General features: G+C 37.4%; 1 protein-coding gene across 1 annotated transcript; it reads left to right on the plus strand.

Moving 5' to 3' along the window:
- The first annotated feature begins 2666 nt into the window (after nt 1-2666).
- On the plus strand, nt 2667-19520 carry NCBP (Putative cap-binding protein). Its single transcript, XM_006858875.4, has 6 exons — nt 2667-3051; nt 6174-6269; nt 6398-6502; nt 6710-6787; nt 18738-18857; nt 19099-19520. Exons 1-6 carry the CDS (start codon nt 2896-2898, stop codon nt 19228-19230), a joined length of 687 nt encoding a protein of 228 aa, XP_006858937.1. The 5' UTR covers nt 2667-2895; the 3' UTR covers nt 19231-19520.
- Nucleotides 19521-19652: the final 132 nt, after the last annotated feature.

The raw sequence follows: 19652 nt of genomic DNA on the forward strand, positions 1-19652 counted from the left end.
CAACCATAATGTTCAAGTTGAGATGATCGATATAAAGGTTTTCCAATACTTGAATTGTAATTTTAGATGAGTTATGAGGTGAGCCTTTACATACTTGATAGGGTAGCAGCCCTGTCAAATCATTTTCCAATAGTTCCTGGTCCAGCAGAAGTATTTGGACTACTTTCTTAGATGAATGGGAACAAAAAATTATATAAATAATTGCCTGTTTACTAAATAAAGGGAAAGTACCAATTTATGGGGAAATCACCTTATAATCATGAAAGGCATCAAATAATCATATTTTAACACATGAGTATTGCTTGTAAAGTATAATTTATTTGGGTACCTTTTAGAAATGAATAAATTGTCTCTATTTAGATTGAGAACATGAAAAGCTAAGGCACTTTTTTGTAATTTAACCCCACTTAAGTTGCTTGAGCAAAATGAAAAAGGTACCCATCATTGTTCATAGTACGTAACATAGAACTACCAAATCATGAAAGTAACTTGATTTTTTAGGGTTAAGCAACACGAAACTCACTTAATCACTCAGGTGGGACTAAATTACATAATTGCTTATGTCTATTCAAGGTTCCAAATCATAAATCGGTGCAACTGGGCTATTTATACTATATTCTTCTAAGCGGTAGCTAAGTAAAATAAAACTTGAAAAACAACACTCTTAATGTTAAATAAGATGATTTGATACCTTTAATGATAAAAGAAGATAATTGGACCCCTCAATTGATATGTTCCCTTGAATAAATAATGACTACTCCTCTGACAGTGGATAAAGAGTATCAAAATAAAAAATAAAAATAAAAATAAAAGAAATATCAAATTACAGAATGGCTAACACGATTCTTGGGAGTTTACGGCATCATACTCTTCAAGAATCTTACCATCGGTAAGCTCAAATCGACTCCTGAAATCCATAGACTTCTAGCTGAGGTTTTCTCAACCATTGAACAAAAAACTTCCAATATTTACCTTTAAATCTTTATGACATCAACATCAACATCAACATCAAGGATTTATTGCCCTTTGCCCTTAGGCGGTTGTAGAATTTCTTGGTGCCAATCATCTTCCCCTCCTTGATTGACCTGTTCACCATGACACTTACAACAATGTGCCTTCAGAATAGGAGTTATACAAAGGTCTCTTGAGAGCTCAATTTTATAAGCACTGGTTCCATCTTTTTTAGAACTTTACATGACCCAACCTAATTGAACTTCAACGTATGATAAGTCATAGTTGGAAATATATCATTCAGTAAATAAACTATCAGAAATGACCAACCTGAGATTCTTCGAATATTTGATGGAAGTTAGCCTCCGTCAGAGACTCTTTGAGTGAACTGGATATTGAAAATCAGAATAAAATCATCTTTGACATTTACAATGAGATTAACATATTTGATATTTACAGTGAGATTGACTATATGAGTGAACTAAATAAGAATAAGAGCTTAATATCTAGCCTCTTCTATAGAGTCCTCTGAAAGTGGCTTAAAAATTTGCACATCACAGTCCGAAGTAATTGATCTTGGCACTCTATAGAGGCGTACAATCTCCTTGAAAGTGTACAAGTGCAAGATGGGTGGCATATGCGGTCTTTTTGCAAGCAATAAAAGGAGCCATCGAAAATTGACGAACTACGACAAGGATAGAGTACGGTGCTCGAAGCGTATGATACTGTAAATTCGCTACAGTCGAGTTCTTTACAACCTGGGGGAATGATGTAGCCAAAGGCGTAATTTTAGACTTGATCTGTTCTTTTATTATTATTTCTTTCATTGCACAACACTATCTCTTATTATTGTTGGATGGGGAGGTTATAATTTATCATCAAAGGATCGTAATGTTATTTAGGAAGTGTTAGAATTCCATTTTAAGTTAGATTGCAGTTGGAACTCTTAAATTGCTGGAATTTAATTGGAGGTGCTTGAAAAAGGAATAGGGAGAAGATTGGAGATGTGCGAGGCAAGAGATAAAGGGATGAAAATTAGATCAGCTTTAGATTACTTGAGTATTTAAAAGTAAAAATAAAAAGCAAAAGTTTCATGGGAATGGGAAAAGAGAGTCCTCTTTGTCTTTATTTGATTATTTTTTTATGCATAAAAGAAGGGAGATTGGTTCTCATGTGGAAGGATTTTGGTATTGTTTACTATGGTACATTTTGTTGTGGATTAGTCTGCAAGCATACTCTCCACTATCGATTGCCATTGGATGGACGGTTGTGGTGAGTCTCCACCATCGATTGCCATTGGATGGATGGTTGTGGTGAGTCATTCCAATCATAGAGTGGAGAGCAAACTCAGTTCATCTTTCTAATGGTTGACTTAAGATGATTGAGGAGCTGGTAGGAGCATAAAATGGTTCGGGTTTGGTCTGGCTAGAATTCACCTGGATTCAAACCAACAAATCCAAGGTCGGACCTAGACCTGGTTGGGTTCAGGTCGATTACATCCAAAGGTGGTCCATGTAAATATTTTTAAAAATTTAAAAATATTTTTATGATATAAAATCTATGTTTTTCTTAAAAAATAACTCCCAACCCTATTAGGTCCAAGCTTGACATAGAGTTGATCTGAACCGACTCTTGGGTCCAGAGTGTTTGACCTCGAACCAACCCTTCAAGCTCCAAAAGATGGACTTAAACCTGAACCCAAGTTGGGTCGACCCGTTGGATCACATCGATTTCTTTTTCGTTCTTCTTCCCCTGCAGTCCTCTCCTCTGTACTGAAATTCAAAGTCTCTCTCTCTCTGTATATAAGATTCGAAGTGCCTCTCTTTACTTTCTCTCTGACCCCCAAATTCCCATTTTCTCCATTTGCCTTTGCAAACCTACAAATAACAGTCTCATCTTCGAAGTTCCTCTCGAGAAAGTACAGGAGATTCAGAGAGAGAAAGCATGGACACCATTGAGAAACAAGGCGATGGCAAGGATCGATCCTCCATGGAAGTTGCAGCCAAGGAGAGAGAAAGCGGAAATGAGAAGCTCCGCAAGGAGGCCGAGGAGAGAGACCGCCAGAGCCGCGATTTGAGAGAAGGGTTGCACCCCTTGCAGGTTGAATCTCTCTCTCTCTCTCTCATATTCCTTCTTTATTTGATTGAATGAATCTTCAATCTGTCCATCCAAAACGAGTTTTGGAAATTCTGATGACCCTGTTTTTCGCTTATTAGGATTTTCCGAGTCAATTCGTGGTCGGTTGGGTTTACAGTAAGATATAGCTGCTTGTTATTATTCTAAATTCGCCTTAGCTTTGGATTATGCAAAATTATGAGTGTGACTTGAGCTCTCTGTTATCGATTCACTGGAACTGAGATTTGTTTGTTCTGGTTTTGAATATCATTTTCTTTTACTTCTATCATTTGTGTGGTTTACATGAGGTCGTTAATCTCTCACTCACTTCCGCTCCAGTGAACTTCTCCCATCAGTTAAATTTGAAAATTTTACATATGTTTAGACTTTACTCATCGGTTCCGTGTTAGGGCTCCAATTTACTTATAGATTTCGTATTGGATTTTCTTTCTTGATAGTTTTCATACTTATATAATGCATTATAGAGAGCCATAGAACCTGGTTTGTGAACTTTCAAGAAACCATCGTTGCAACTGATTTCTCATGAGATAGTTTGATTCTTCCTTTTTTGTGTGACATCTTATTGTTGAACAACAAAAGTACTTCTTGTGTTGATTATATTACTATGTGGTGATATTCAGGAGCTATCTCTTACCTTATGCTGTTGCTTCATTTCTTTTGGTTCACCTACATAGGTTATCTCAGAAAACTTTTAGGCCTATAGGTATCCCTCATGTTTACAGTAATCGTGTAAGTGTTCCCATGAATTTTTTAGTTGAGCAAGAATCATAAACAGCCAAAGTAACACTCCATTTTAGCTTATTGTTAGGTTCGCAGACGTTTTTCTCTGCAAACCCACCCAATATCACCATTTTATGGTGCAAAATACATTTAACAGTATTTTCACCATTTAGCATGCATTTCTTTGTTTCATGTTTAGGCCTGGCATTGCATTGGGGGGCCTGACCTCACTAAACCCGTGCTAGGGCCAACATAGGTGGTCAATAGGACCTGGCCGGGGCTGGGCCTATAGTGCTTGGCCCAAGTTCTTATCAGGCTGAGCAGTTCATGGCCCAATCTGGCCAGTAAGACCCAGGCCATCCTCAAGTAAAGGTTCTGGACCCAGCCCTTCGGTTGAGCAGGTTCACGGCCTGGAGACCCGAGCTTGGCCCTGGTCAGGGGTAGCCCAACTTATTGTCATGCATATTCGTCTTCTTCTAATCTTGGCCTTGAACTCTCATTGTTAGTTCACAAATCACAAATCATGTCCTAATGGGGATTTTGGATTTCTTTTTGGCCCACAACTTATGCTCACAATATAGTTTGATTGAAAATACATGTGTTGCCCCCGATACTATCTACTTCAGCAGTGGGTATTATCATTGTTTTAGAAACCACGAGGACCTAGGCAGCCAAAGGCCTTGGGTGATCGTCTAGGGGAGGGCCCTACATACCCCACCTAGGTGGCCCACCTTGTGAAGTCCTCTTTTAGAAATAGAAAAATTACCTTTGTCTCTGTTTATGTCTCAGATTGGAACAAATTACCATAATTCGTCCTCGCCTACGAATCAGTCGACATTTTTCACAAATCTTATGAATAGAGGCTCTTATTTTTCATATGTGTCGCTCCTTACTTAATTGAATTCTGAATTTCTTCCTTGGAAGAAAAAAAGAAGTTTCTTGAACTTTTGAGCCTCGATATCCTTATGGAAAAAATGAAAGGAATTTTTAAGAAGCCGTCTAATCATTCGAATCTTTGTTGCGAAGCCTATAAATAATATGTCCCCTGGTTGAATCCCCACCTTGCATCAATTATTCTTCTTCTTCTTAATCTTCGAGCCTCAAGTCCCAGTCCTTGATTCTTGTTCTTCTCCTTTCCTATATATCATCATCATCATCCGAGCCGTATCCCAACTATTTGGGCTCCGCTACACGAGTCCTATTCTACCATACCACTCTAAACATTGGATCAAGATTCATGATAGAGATGTGGCAAAAGTTCTATGCTGGATGCTAATTTCACACAACCCTCGTCCTTTCTCATCCAGGCTTGGGTAGCAGCAATGGTGGAGTTCTTCTTGCCCATGTATACTAATATATAGTTCTCCTTATCCATCTCTTGGCCCTTTCCCTCTATATTAATATGCGATCCTCCTTCTACATCACTTACCCCGTTTGCATTAATATATACTATACAACAACCCAGGGGGAGGGCGGTGGTGGCACTTTACAGCAAAAATAATTCTTGAAATGTTCTTAAGGTGGGTCCCTTGCTGCCTAGTTTGCTTCATCTTTATGTATTTTTTCTTCAATTTGCGAATTTTGTTGGTTCCCTTTCGATTTTTTGGATCCAGTCTTTTTATAATTACATGAAGCATGTTGAAAGTCAACTATGAAGACTTAGACTTCATCCTATGGGAGCTTTTGTTGGTTCATCTCCGTCTCAGTGAAAATCTGTCCAATATTTTTACTGCAGAGCAGCCATCTGAGTTCTTCACAAATGTCTTATTTAAGTAGCGAATTACTTGATCTCCATCACCAATGCTGTGTTTGATGGGATCATCAAAATATTTGTACATGGTTTTTTTCTATAACTGGTGACAGTATATTAATGAGTAATATGTAAATTTATTAAAGTATTTATATATGTTTGTCTGTAATCGACATGTTGCTCATATATTGACATGCCCTTTCCTTGTATTGATATCAATGTCCTAACTTGTTTGTATTGATATCAATGCCCTTTCAAAATATTTGTACATGGTTTTTCACAGATGTCTTATTTAAGTAGCAAATAATTCTTGACCTATAACTAACTATAATAAGGTAGATGACTTCATTTAGCTTAAAGTAATCAGTGGCAAGCTTCTCCTACATTTGTGGGAGTCTTTGAAGAGGTTGAAGTACTAAGGTTTATTATGTGGTCCTTGAAAGGACTATATGTTCCCATTTTGGATAGGATGGATGATTTTCAGCCACGATTGACCTAGATCTGCTTGGACAGTTCCTTTTTCTTTTCAACTTTCAACTGATATTGCACATGACATTCGATGCCGTACTTCTTATACTGCTATTGCACTGAACTATTTCCACACTCCCATTTTCAGCAAAAGTTTGTTTTTTGGTACACCCGTCGGACACCTGGGGTTCGGTCCCAAACGTCTTATGAAGATAATATAAAGAAAATTGTGGAGTTTAGTACGGTAAGTCCAAATTCCAATCTACTTTTGGTTTGATGACGCATGATAGGAAGTCTATTTAATTAATTAATAAGAAAAGGGGCTACATTTGGTAACATCATCTTTCATGTTTTTGTTATGATGTTTTATAGGTTGAAGGGTTTTGGGTCTCCTATTGCCATCTTGTCCGCCCATCTTCCTTGCCAAATCCTACAGATTTGCATCTTTTCAAGGAGGGCATCCGACCTTTGTGGGAGGTAAATTATAGGGCCAAGCTGCTAAAACATACCAATTATGTTGGATAATTTCCTCATACATAACTAAGATGGTGATATGTTAGGTTAATGGCTGAACTGAACACCTATACTTCATTATTCTTTAGACATTATTTTTTTTGTTAGTGCAGTCTTTGACATATCTTTGTTTTGATATATGTTTTGTTTTGTTTTTGTTTTTTTTTTCAGGACTCTGCAAATTGCAATGGTGGAAAGTGGATAATACGTTTTAAAAAGGTTGTTTCAGGTCGCTTTTGGGAGGATTTGGTAAGAGAATGGTACTTTGCATGCTCATTTTTATTTCTTTTGGACAAATAGCTGAGTTTGATGGTCAAGAGTTTTCCCTCAAGAAAGAATTTATAATTGGCTCTTAGCCATTTCAGAGGTTTTTTGGGTAAGTAGCTATTTCAGAGGTTTGTATTTGGAATGTCAATTGTTTACCGCTATCATACTAGAAGATAATAGTTTAATGACATTATCAAGATGAATAATGTGTTTGGGGATGGATATGGTTTTCTATTTTGATTTGTTTATATTTGTTTCTCTTCAATGTTGGGCATTTTTTATAATTGAGACACCGAGATCTCGTACTAGGGATGGTTCTCCTAACCCTTAATTGACACTTTCCATGTCTTCATGTTACTCATACTCCAATAGTGAATGCTAGTTGAGTTGATTAGATACATCGAGGTATCTGAAGTGCAATCAGCAGTAGAAATATGAAATATCTATCCAAGTGAAGATGTTGTGTGAGCAAGACTCTACAATGAAACCAGTTTTGTCATGAGTGGACTGGAGGTTGAACTCGTCGAACAGGACCCATTCACCAGAATAGTAAAAAATTAAAAAACTCAGGAAAATACAAAAAATGGAAAAAATAGAGAAAACTGTGACAAAAACCAGAAAACAAGTAGAAAATTTCAGAAAATATAGGATTTGCACATTTACAAGAATCATTAGTTCATAACCATGGTTGCCTAGATCTCCCAACCTAGGTAGCTATTCTGCTTCGGAATCTTTCTCTACTTCGGGAAAGGGATTGTCAAGTGATCTCATTTTTAGATCTTGATCCCTACCTTCAAGACCAAGATAGCAACCAAACTGATGATTTTCTTTTTTTATAGCCAGCTCGTATGCAACTATATATCTAATGCAGTTGCTTTGCTTGCCTACTGTAAATAAAGAGATTTCTATTTCAAAGAGTACGTATAGTCCTAAACTATATATACTCTTTTAAGATTGGAAGCAAGATCCCCAAAAGGTTGGGAATTGGGATCGAGTTCTTCAAAAGATTGGGATCGAGATCCCTAACATATGCATTTTGTGGGCAGGCTCCCTACCATAGTAATCTTCTAGCTTTTCATGATGCCCCGATCCTGCTCCCATTGCCAACAACTATACCCATGACGGTCCTTCAAATTATGGGGGCTTATGGTTTATGAAACAATGCATAGCCTTAGTGTAGGGCATGCTCAAGTCTAAGGATACCACCTTATGAACAAACTGCAGGATAATCCAATTGACATGCACCGGATACTCTCTAAGCACAAGCTTGCGTGACATTCTGTGATGAGACTAATCTTGTTGAGGATTTCTTGGCCTTGTCCTCCTTGGCGTTGTTCATAATGCAGATAGGCCTGCCTTGGCTATTGCAGCATAAGATGGTCTATTGTTCGCAAAAAGAGTCATGTGGCACCTCAACTGGGCTAAGCCAGCCCTAACCTATATCGTGAGTGTCACACCTCAAGAATTTACAATACAAATATTCTTGAGATGTGACAGTCCAAAACATATATACATCTCTTGATAGGACAAATTTAAAGTGGCGAGGTCTTACAAAGTAAATAAAGAAAGCTAGCACGACAACAATATCTTCCAAGGTTGATCTTGACTAGCACTCAAAATGAATCCGCAGTTATCTTGAAAAAATGTTTACCATAGTTTGATGAGTTTGGCTACTCAGTAAGTGATCATCATAATCCTAAAAATAATCATGGTTGAAAGATATCAATATTTTCAAAAAGAAGATCTATTAACAGAAATGCATCAACAGTTTCACTTTCAATAAATGCATAATTAAGTATAACCCGAATAATTGAAATGCATATAACACTTTAACGGCAATGCATAATTCAAAGGATTTCACAAAATACCCTACTGGCGTCCCAAGTAGGTCACCTATATACCCCATCAGCGTCCTGATGGGTCCACTTAATCCCTATCGACGTCCCAGATAGGTCCACTTAATCCCTGCAGGTCCACTTATACCTCACCGGCGTACCGGATGAGTTCACTTAATCCCTACCGGCGTCCCGGGTAGGTCCACTTATACCTCACCGGCGAACCGGATGAGTCCACTTGCATACTTAAATTATTTCTAAATCTCTTTAAACATTCGAAAGCAGTAATATCATGTACTCAACATATCACTGAAATCGTTAATATGAATTTCACTGAACCCATTAATAACAGTCACTTTCAAAAATAACCAATCAAATATTTTGGGCTCAAATTTAGAAAGGTAGCAGTTTGTAAAGACATTCTAGCATAATTGCCAATTTAATATGTATAGAAAAACTCTTATAGAAATTCAAGAATACGGAATCATCACAATTTATGGGATGTCAATTCGCAAATAAATATTTCACATTATAATCAATTACAAAATTATCAGTTTTCAAATAATACGGCAGTCATTTGCACATGAAATTTACAATGTCTAAATATTCAAAAACAGTAGAAAGAAATCACACAATTTTACTAACAATAGAAATATCACAGTTATTTCTAATAATTTTACAGTATCTAAAATTTTCTAACAATAGACAAGAAAAATAAATAAATTTAGTTCTAATAATTTACAGCATTTAAAATTTCTAACATAGATAAAATATCACAATTTTTATTAAAAAAAATATTTTTTCAAAATAATGAGGTTGCTTGCGCATAAAATTTATCGCGCCTAAAATTCATGATAATAAGCAGAAGTAATTTTTTTCATTTCATTTTTAAAAAGAACGGATTATTTTTCAAGATAATGAAGTCACTTACACAAAATTTATAAAATAAAGATCCTGGACGGAAATATCACTATTTATTGAAAACAAACTATTTTTCAGAAAGACGATGTCACTTACTTTAATTCCGAAATTGGGTGAGCATCAGTTTTGGATGTGGGCTTATCATATGCGTCATCGTAGTCTCGTGTGTATATGGTTCATAGGCCATGGTTAGAGAGAGAGGTTTACAGAGAGTAGAGATAGGGAAGGTTTTGAGATGAAGGTTGATGAGAGAAAAAGAGAAGCCTCTTGACTTACAAACGCAGAGAGAGAAAAAGAAAGACTTGATGTTTTAAGAGAAAGAGAGAGAAAGAGGCGTATAAAAAGATACACCTCAATGCAAGGTGCCGTTTAAAGGAGTGTGATTATAAACCTTTAAGGTGGTGGACCTAAGTCCACCCAAGTAAAATTGAACCCTCAAATATATTAACAATAATATCTTTATTTATTGTTAATATAAAAGCAACAATATCCTAACGGTATATTAGTATTATTATCATTACTAATATATACTTATTATTTTGTTTATTTATTTATTTATTTTTATTTTTATTTTTGTATTTATTTCTGTTAACACCATTAATATTATTATTATATATGTATATATATTTTTTTTTAAAGTTTAGGATTGTTACAGTGAGCCTTCTTAGGAAGACCTAACCTCCATCCTCCTATAGAGTTTCATACAATGATTTACAAAGACAACCCATCTTGTTAGGACTTTCAGTCCTTAAATTGACCTCTGAGGGTAACTTGTTTTTATTTATTTTTTAATATGTTAACTCTATATTAACTAAATAAAGTACAAAGAAAAGGAGGTGGTCTTAATACCCACACATGGGTTCCGCCCAAAAAAATAGGCTACCCACAAACGGGTTCCCTATACAAGGAGCCTAGAGAGGCCAAAAATTTTTATACATCACCATTTTGCCCATCATCGGGTGGGTCTCCAAAGGGAGGATCAAGGGGGCCTCTAAGGGTTGAATCTGAGAATGGGGTTCCAACTGTGGAGGAAGTTGGAATGGGAAAGGCCACTGAAGTGTTTGTGGTGGGTTGCCCAAAAAATGACAGCTCCTTTGATCTGATCTAGTAGAGCTTCCGCAGATGAGTTTTGACTTCGAAAAATTCTGGCGTTTATTTTGTTCCAGATTACCCACAAAGTGGCAGCCACCAAAGCTCTCCACAACAGGGTTCCAGCCTTAAGCCATGGGGTAGAGAAGATTGAACTTAGAAGCTGCGGGACGTTTGGTGGAGTGACCCACTGCCATTGGAATAACAGTAGGAGTTGAGCCCAAATAAATGAGGCCACCTTACAGTGGACAAAGAGATGGCCATTGGTCTCCTCTGCTTCAGTACACAAGATATATCTGTTTGGGATTTTCATACGTTTGGTGGAGTAACCTCTTACGGTAACTTGTTCTCTCATCAGTGAGGCTCACCCATGTGCTTTTTCATTTTCATACATCATTGGCAAGTGGCAAATATGTTCATGATGCTCTTGTTAAGAGTTTACATGAAAAGAAATCTTTTAAATATTTAACTAAAATCGATTTTTTATTTTTATATCTTTTTTAATTCATTCAATATTATTTTAGAGCTGTTTAATTTTCTATTTATTATTTTCTAGATTTCTTTGGATATGCTAAATTGTATTGTAGGAATCCCTTGTTATTATAGTTCCTATTTTTTATACACATAATTAGCGTTAATATACTTTTCTAATTTTTTATTAAATTTCCTTTCTTTTTTGTTGGCTTCTATTACATCGCCATAAAAGATATCTATATATCTATCTATATATATATATATATATATATATAGGAAAAGTCTTCTTAACACCTATAGGTGAAAATGAATAGTGATTTCGCCTAACCTCATCACCGTCCAAGTTTCATCGTGCGGTCACGATTGTCCAGTAGTGTTTTATTTTTCATTTTTTTTTATTAATCAGAATGACTTGAAATTTGGAGGGTATGTACATCTTACTGAGGCACATCTAATAAAAATATAAAAACATTATCCGCGAAAAACAAGTTGACCAAAATACCCCCAAAAAGTTTCAGGGGTCTTTTGGTCAATTGTTTTTTTGTAAAATATTTTTTTTATATTTTTCAAAGATTCCCCTATTTTTGATGAATACACGCTCCAAATTTCAGGTCATTCTGATTTGTAGAAAAAAAATGAAAAATGAAACAGTACCGGACACTTCGTGACCGCGTGATGAACTTTGGACAGTGATGGGGGTAGGAAAAATCACTGTTCATTTTGGCCTATAGGCGTTGCGTAGTGTTTTCCATATATATATATATATATATATAGGGTTTGTTTAGAGTTAACAACCCCGCAAAATACAAAGGTTCTAGTTAGAAGGGGTTGTGATGGGTGTATTTATCAAAACAACCATTACTTTTTTATTAAAAAATATTTTAAATAGGTAACTTTATTATTAAGCAAGGGCAAATTTGAAATTTTTACAAAAATACAATGGCATTTTGGAAGTTAGCATTATGTTTGTAGAGTGCCCTTGTCTTTTAATTAAAATTTCAATTTTATCTTTTATAAAGATGACAAAATACCTTTTGTCTTGTAGTAATATTTACAAATATTCCCCACAAAAATAACTTTTTTTAAAAAATAGACAACAAAATTAATAAATCCACCCTTCACAACTCTCTCTATCTTGAACCTTTGTTTAGAATATCCCATATATATATATATATATATATATATATATATATATATATATATATATATATATATATATATATATATATAAACACACACACACACACGCAACTTCTCTCTTTTGGCAAAGAGATTTTTAAGCAAAGATACTTCAGGGATGATAGTTTAGAGAGAGAAAAAGAGAGAGATCTATACTAGAATACTATCAAGATTTCTATTAGAATTTATAATGGAAAACATAATCAATGGGTTGCTTCTAAAGTTGCCTTGTCAAAATATATTTGTCTAAAAGAGTAAACAGTCATTCCAAACTGGTTCTTCACTTTGGATACCCCTTAAGTTGCTCATCCATTCTAGCTTTTAATAGGAAGCATTGTTTTACACCCTGGGAGACCAATTCTTTAGAAGAGCCTACACAGTGAACTGTAAGTGCTTAGATTTGAAAATATAGTCAACTGTAAGTGCTTAGATTTGAAAATATAGTCGACTGTAAGTGCTTAGATTTGAAAATAATTTGAGTCATACTCTTTGTGACCATGTTCTGCATATGAGGGAAAGATTCTATGGTTGAGAATTGGCCCCAAATCTTATATTTCTTATAGGATGAGCAGCCCAAACAGACCAAATGCGACACTCAAAGTCAGATTTCTATTGGGATTTATACTGGGCGGCTGGGAGGTCTCACCGTCCCATCCTAGGGCTATACAGCCTTGGGCATGGCGGTAGACCTGGGTAGTCGCTCAGTTCCTACCGTTCGAGCACCCCTTGGTCCCTTTTGGCGATCCAAAAAATGCAGTCGTCCTGAGTAATTTTCCCCTTTGAAAAGGGGGGAAATAGGTTATGGGGGTATTTTGGGGCCCCAAACCCTAGTGAGATAGATTTTCCTACCAAAAACACATTTTTTTTTATAACTGTTAAGTTGAAATTAAAAGAGCGAAACACAGTACATAGTACATAAGGTACACTGGCCTCTAAGCTTAGCCCAAACTGTATCGTGGTCCCTGAGGGGAGGGCCAAGAGCAGTCCAGTCACAAGTTGGACTCTACATTAAACTAGTTTACATGCTGGGGCTTATAGAACTGCCCAACTACAAAAGTGGACAAAAGGAAGAAGGGCCTATAGTTGTCCTTGCACATAGTATATCTAAATTATGCATTCTGTGAAGAAGATTGGCATGCTGCGCCTTTAGCGAGTGCGTCTGCGGTTGCGTTTGTGGTCCTTCGAGTATGCTGCCACGTGACAACCAGGTCCCTACATAAGTGGTTAATCTCATAAAAAATGTGACTCAAATACCAAGGTGGGTCGCTTTTCCCAGATCCCCAGGTTATGATATTCTTGGCGTCTCCTTCTATGAGCAGGATTCTACCCCACATAAGGTTAAAACGTTTGATTCCAGTTAGAAGGGCCAAAGCTTACGCTGTTTGTGAGTCTTTTTCCTATGGACTCCGAAAACGAAAGGAGGATGGTTCCTTCAAAGTTTCTAAACACTCCTCTAATGCTTGCAGGACCAGGGTTACCTAAAAAGCACCCATTAAAGTTGAGTTTAGTCTGACCTTCTAGGGGAGGGGTCCATCTAGGATTGATTTCACTTTTATAATGGGTGAGGAATAGAAGATTACTCCATTCTTGTAGAAAGGAAGATGCCGAGATTCCCGTAAACCATTGATGGTGGGTTGCCCAAAAAATAACAGTTTTTTATTTTATGGAAGAGAGTGAGGGTGGAGTTCTTTTCCCCTCGAAACGTTCTAGAGTTTTTTTCCTTCCAAAGGTGCCATAGGGTAGCCGCTAAGGATGCTTTCCACAGAATTTTACCTAATTTTCTCCATTTGTCCTCGAAAGAATGGGCTATCAAGGACGGAATGGAAGGTGGAATCACCCACGTCAAACTAAACAACTGGATGAGTTTGCTCCATACAGAAAAGGCGAACTTGCAGTGTAATAACATGTGTGTAACATTTTCTTTCTCTTCTAAGCTCATTACACATCTGTTAGGTATTTTGAAAGCCTATTTTCTGGAGATTATCAATGGTTAGGGGTTTTCCTAGAGTTGCAAGCCATTGAAAGAATTGGGCCCTAGGTGGAGATATAAAGTTCCATGCTTTGCTTGAGATGTCAGAATAATCATTCCCCCCTGCTAGAACCTTGTAAAAAGATTTAGCAGTGAATCTTCCTGATGGGGAAGGAGTCCATATCATCGAATCCTTCCCTGACTGAGCGAGGAAGACTCCATACAATTCCAGGCTTAGAGAAGAGAAAGCAATAAGTTCGTCCTCAGATCGCTGCCTTTTAAAAGACGGACTCCAAGTCCTTCTGCTGCTTGAGTTGGTCATGATCTCCTCTATTGTGGATTCTTTGCAGTTATAAAGGATATAAAGTGAGGGGAATTTGGCTTTGAGTGTATAGGAGGCTAGCCACTTGTCCTCCCAGAATCTCACTCTACTTCCTCCTCTTGCATGGAATCTAATGTGCTCTCTAAAGGTTGGGAGGATGGATCTTAAAGAGTTCCATATGCCTGACCCTGATGTAGGTGTGTTAATCTCTGGCAACCACTTTGAAGAAGGGATGTTGTATTTGCTTTTTATCACCTGAGCCCATAATTGGTTCTCGTGATAAGCTAGCCTCCACCATTTTCCCAGGAGTGCCAAGTTTTGTTTCCTTAAGTCTCTAATCCCCAAACCTCCCTAAAACAAGCTTTTTTATCTTGAATCGAAAGTTTTTGGAAAATCACTCTCGAACAAGAAGTTTTCAATTTCTTGTGAAATCGGAAGGCATTCGACCCGAGACTTTTAGTTGACCAAAGAGGTTGCAAGAGAGAAGTTTTGGCATTCAAAATTAAGCAATTGAAGCCTACTCTTCAATTGGATTGGAAAGATTAATAGATTTAAATGTTTTATGTTTAGGGTTTCATTTTTTTTTTTTTTTTGAGCATTGTATTATGTTGTCTTTTTTTTAGGTAATTCTAAGTTCATGAACATTTATTTATTTGTAATGTCATGTTTGTATGTTAGAACTTTAAATTTGGAACTCTACAATGTGTTGGAATTTTTTGGATTTGTGGATTGTGTTGAAGTTGAACGTCGAAACTTTCACATTTGAAGTAATGTTTGAAATGCTTATGGATGTACATTTATGTTATGGGACTTTGTATTTTCACTTAAATGGCTAATGGGTGTCAAAAATCCCCCATCCCCACTTTTCTGACCCACCTTCACTTCCGCCCCCACCCCCACCCCCACCCCCACAGTCCCCTACACGGTGGCCTCCATGTGCCCTCGGCACCCGGCGGCTGCCCGGATGATCGTTTTCGTCTGCTTGAACATAGAGTTCCCTTAAGACCACTTCACTTCCGAAACCCCCTTCTTTACTCATCCATGCCTTATAAGAAGCCCAAGGCGGTCCCCGGGGTCTATATTTATAAGCTATTTGAGATGGGATTTACACCCTCTGGCACCATTCTTTAGAAGAGCCTCAAACAATTTCTTTTAGGAAAAATATCTCTGTAGACTTTATTTTTAGGTTTTATTTCTCCATATACCGAAAGTTTCAAAACCTATCTTGTGGCATAGAGATTCTATCTATTATATCTTCTAACCCTCTAGACCAACTTTATCCATTTTTACCTCATTGTTTTAGCCCAATTTTTGTTTAAAAAGATATCCTTTCTAAATTCCCCCCCTCTCTCTCTTCAGGTGTTTTTCTTTTTCTCTCTCCTTGTGAATCTTCCAAACCCCTTTCTCTCTAAAAATTTGGGATAAAAATGGGGAGAGAGAGAAAGAGTTGGGGGAAATATGGAGAGAGAGAGGGGTTTGGGAGATTCATGGGGTGAGAGAAAAATGGGTAAAGTTGGTCCAAGGGGTTGGGAGATATAATAGATAGAATCTCTATGCTGCTAGATAGGTTTTGAATCCTTGGGTCTATGGAGATATGAAACATAAACATAGGGCCTACAGAGATATTTTGCTTTTTCTTTTAAGTATGATGTTCGCATCATACTCTTTGCTACTTTTTTTTTTCTTTATGAGGAAAAGATTTTGTGGTCCCAACGACCAATACTATTGAAATTAGCCCACACCTGACTCCACTATATTTTTCTTGGGCTTTTGTAGCGCGATGGACCCTCAAGGGCTCCAACCACACTCCAAAACTTTCTCCTTCAAGTAAATGTTATTTGGGCTTTTAACTTTAAAAAAGCCCAAAATCCATTTCTAACATCCATCAAATGAATGATCCAAATTTGATATTGGGGGGAATTGGATTTGGACATTGTTTGAGCACCAAAGTGTGGTTCCTTTTTTTATCTAATTGGGAGAGGGATCCTGGAGAGATGACTGATGTTGGGTGCTCAAGGCATCATTGACATTGGTTCGTGTTTGGGAGCTGTTTCCATGCAGACTTTGAATAGGTACTATCCCTTTTAAAATAACCCAACATATGTGTATCAACACACATTAGGCAAACTCAAAAAAGGGGAAAATATTGTCCACGGGGTTAAAACCCCTTACAAAATCATTAAGCGGTTTAGAAGATCCCAATAAACATTAAATGGTTTACTTTTTAAGTTTCATTTTACTCAGATATCTCTTCAAAAAATATCTTGAAAAGAACCTAAGTTGCCCATATTCAGGGTTGAAAATGTTGAAATCAACGCCATTTCAGTAATTTGGCCTAAGCCCAGTGACTGGGTTCCACTGCTTGTTTTGGGTGTATTAGTTACTGAAATGCCCTTGGTCAGGGTTGCTAATCTTGAATAGGGGCAATCTGGGATTTTTTTGAAAATATATTTTGAGGGGCTACCCAAGTGATACGAAAACCTAAAAATAAACCTTCTAATTTTTCCTTTTTTTCAGTTAATTTTTGTATGTGTATCGCTGTATAAAACCATTCACAATTGAGGCAGACACTTGTGCCCATTTACAAAAAATGAGGCCTAAAAAGCCTGCTATACAAAGAATGGTGGCTGAGACAGCATACTCTACAAAAAAAAAAAAAAAAAAAGCCAACAGAAAACCAAAAATCTGGGAACCTAGCTCAAAAAATCCCTGGGTTGGTTCCACTGGTGGGAGAGCATGAGGTTGCACCTTCCTTTGCTAGCGAATCTGCACTAGAGATCACCTCCTGCCATATCTGTTGTAATGATGTAATGAGACATGAATGAGGGAGAACAAGTGCTAAAAAAATGTGATCCAATCGCCATTGGCAAGTGGAAACACCCGAGGCCTAAGCAATGACATTTTTGTAGTCCCCTTCAATGACTAAGGAGTTCCCCAATCATTATTAAATCTCTTAATTCCCCTAAGAGTGCTACTGCTTCTGCCGAGATTAAATCTTCTACGCCAGTGTACCTGGATTGGGAAAGTAAGATGTTATGATTGTGGTCCGTATAGAGTCCCCCATAACCAACTGGACTGGGGTGCCAAGGGAGCAACCGTCAAAGTTGAGCTTGATTTGGTTGGGTTCAGGGGGATCCCTATAAGGAGTACGGAGTACCAAGTGAATCTTGGTGGCCTGAAATCCAAAGACCCTTGTCAGTTGTTTAGGAAGTTGGAAGTGGTAAGACCTTTAAGACCCTGGTGGTTATGGGCCAAAGAATGACCAATGAATTGATGTGGTCCCTCAGTGCTGTGGGATTGGACTCCTCCCTTTGAAAATTCTGAAATTTTGTTCGGTCTATAGGGGTCCAAAAGGTGGCTGCCACAGAGGCCCTCCACAGGAAAATGCCTGCCACCAGCTGAGGGGAGAGGAGAAGGCTTGGAATAGCTGCTGTGTTGACTGTGGGATCACCCAATTCCACCCGAAACTTTGTAGCGGCAAAAGAAATCCAGCCACCTCACAATGCAAAAAGAGGTGGTGGTTGTCTCCTCTGCTGATTTGCACAAAGTATCCATTCGTTCCTCTTTAATTTAAAGTTGTTTATGACATTCTATCCTGTTTGTGTTGTAGCTAATTTTTAAGTTATGTCTTGGAGGTATGGAGTCATAAATTGTTGCAAACTTATTGTTGCAGCCTGGCATTTCTGATTGTTAGGGTCGTCATTTATGACTACTTTAGTGTGTCTAGTGTGCCTTACTTGACTACATGAAACAAAACAACACAAGTGCACATGTGCACCCAGAGGTAGGGAGGAAGGTAGGGCTAAAGAATATTTCATAAACTATCCTTTTGCAACCTATTTGTATTATTCTAATGACTGAATCCTTAAACTATCCTTTTGCAACCTGTTTGTCTTACTCCAATGACCGAATTTGGGCATCCCGACATTTGTACATTCCTTCTGCAATTTTTTTATGATTAATGGATAACCACTTCTGTGATCCATTTATCGTGAAAAATGGATAACCAATTGCACTGGCCTCCCTTTCACACCTCTTGTTTCTTCCAATGAAAATAAAAGAAAAGGATAGCCTTTATCAGTATGATTTATGTCCTGATGTGATCTCATAGTGGGATAACCTTAATGTATTGGAGTGTTGCAGGCCTTGGCATTAGTTGGTGATCAACTGGATTGTGGAGACAACATATGTGGAGCCGTGCTAAGTATCCGTTTCAGTGAGGACATTCTAAGCGTTTGGAATCGGAATGCATCCGACCATCAGGTCAGTAACACTCTATAATGACTTATCGTGGCTTTTATTTTCACTGGAAAATAAACCATATTCTAATATACTGTGGTCTATGGCTTTCAAAGTATATCCACTGTCAATTACACCACTTAATCTCGTAAAATATTGGTCGGTGACAAGGAATGGTGTATGTAGCCTTGGAATGCTATATACAACCATTTGTACACTTTTTCTCTTTTGCTTATTCCTCGAGGGTTTTTTCTTTTCTTACCAGACTGTGATGGCTTTGAGAGATTCAATCAAGCGGCAGTTGAAGCTTCCTCATAGCTATGTGATGGAATATAAAGCCCATGATGCTTCTTTGCGTGATAACTCGTCATACCGAAACACATGGCTGAGAGGATAGAGGGGTCCACGCATCTTGGATGCTGCCAGGTCTTGCGTAGGTTGTGAAGCTCTAGGAAAAGCAAGTGAAGCTTCATATGAGTTCCAACCTGTGTACTGATTGATCATGCCATAAAAGATATATTACTCAAGGTGGATCTGGTTGCCTCCATCAGAAGATTCCTAATGTCCGGGTGTACTTTTCGTTTTTGTCAAACTAAGAAATCCATGGACTTAAAAACTGTGAATGGAATAGAGATGATACCTATTCTCTTCTTTGAACAATACAATGCAAATTGCATTTTCGAGCCTCATGGATTTAAAGTCTAGTTTACATGGGATTTCATGATTCTATTGCGAAGGTCTGAGACATATAGTACACGTCACTCGTGGGGAATCGATGGTAGTATCTCGCAGCCAGATACAAAATAAATGTATCGGCAC

This window comes from Amborella trichopoda, chromosome 3 (assembly GCF_054954075.1).
Source record: "Amborella trichopoda isolate Santa Cruz 75 chromosome 3, AtrichopodaSantaCruz75HAP2 v2.0, whole genome shotgun sequence".
NCBI classification, from domain to species: Eukaryota; Viridiplantae; Streptophyta; class Magnoliopsida; order Amborellales; family Amborellaceae; genus Amborella; species Amborella trichopoda.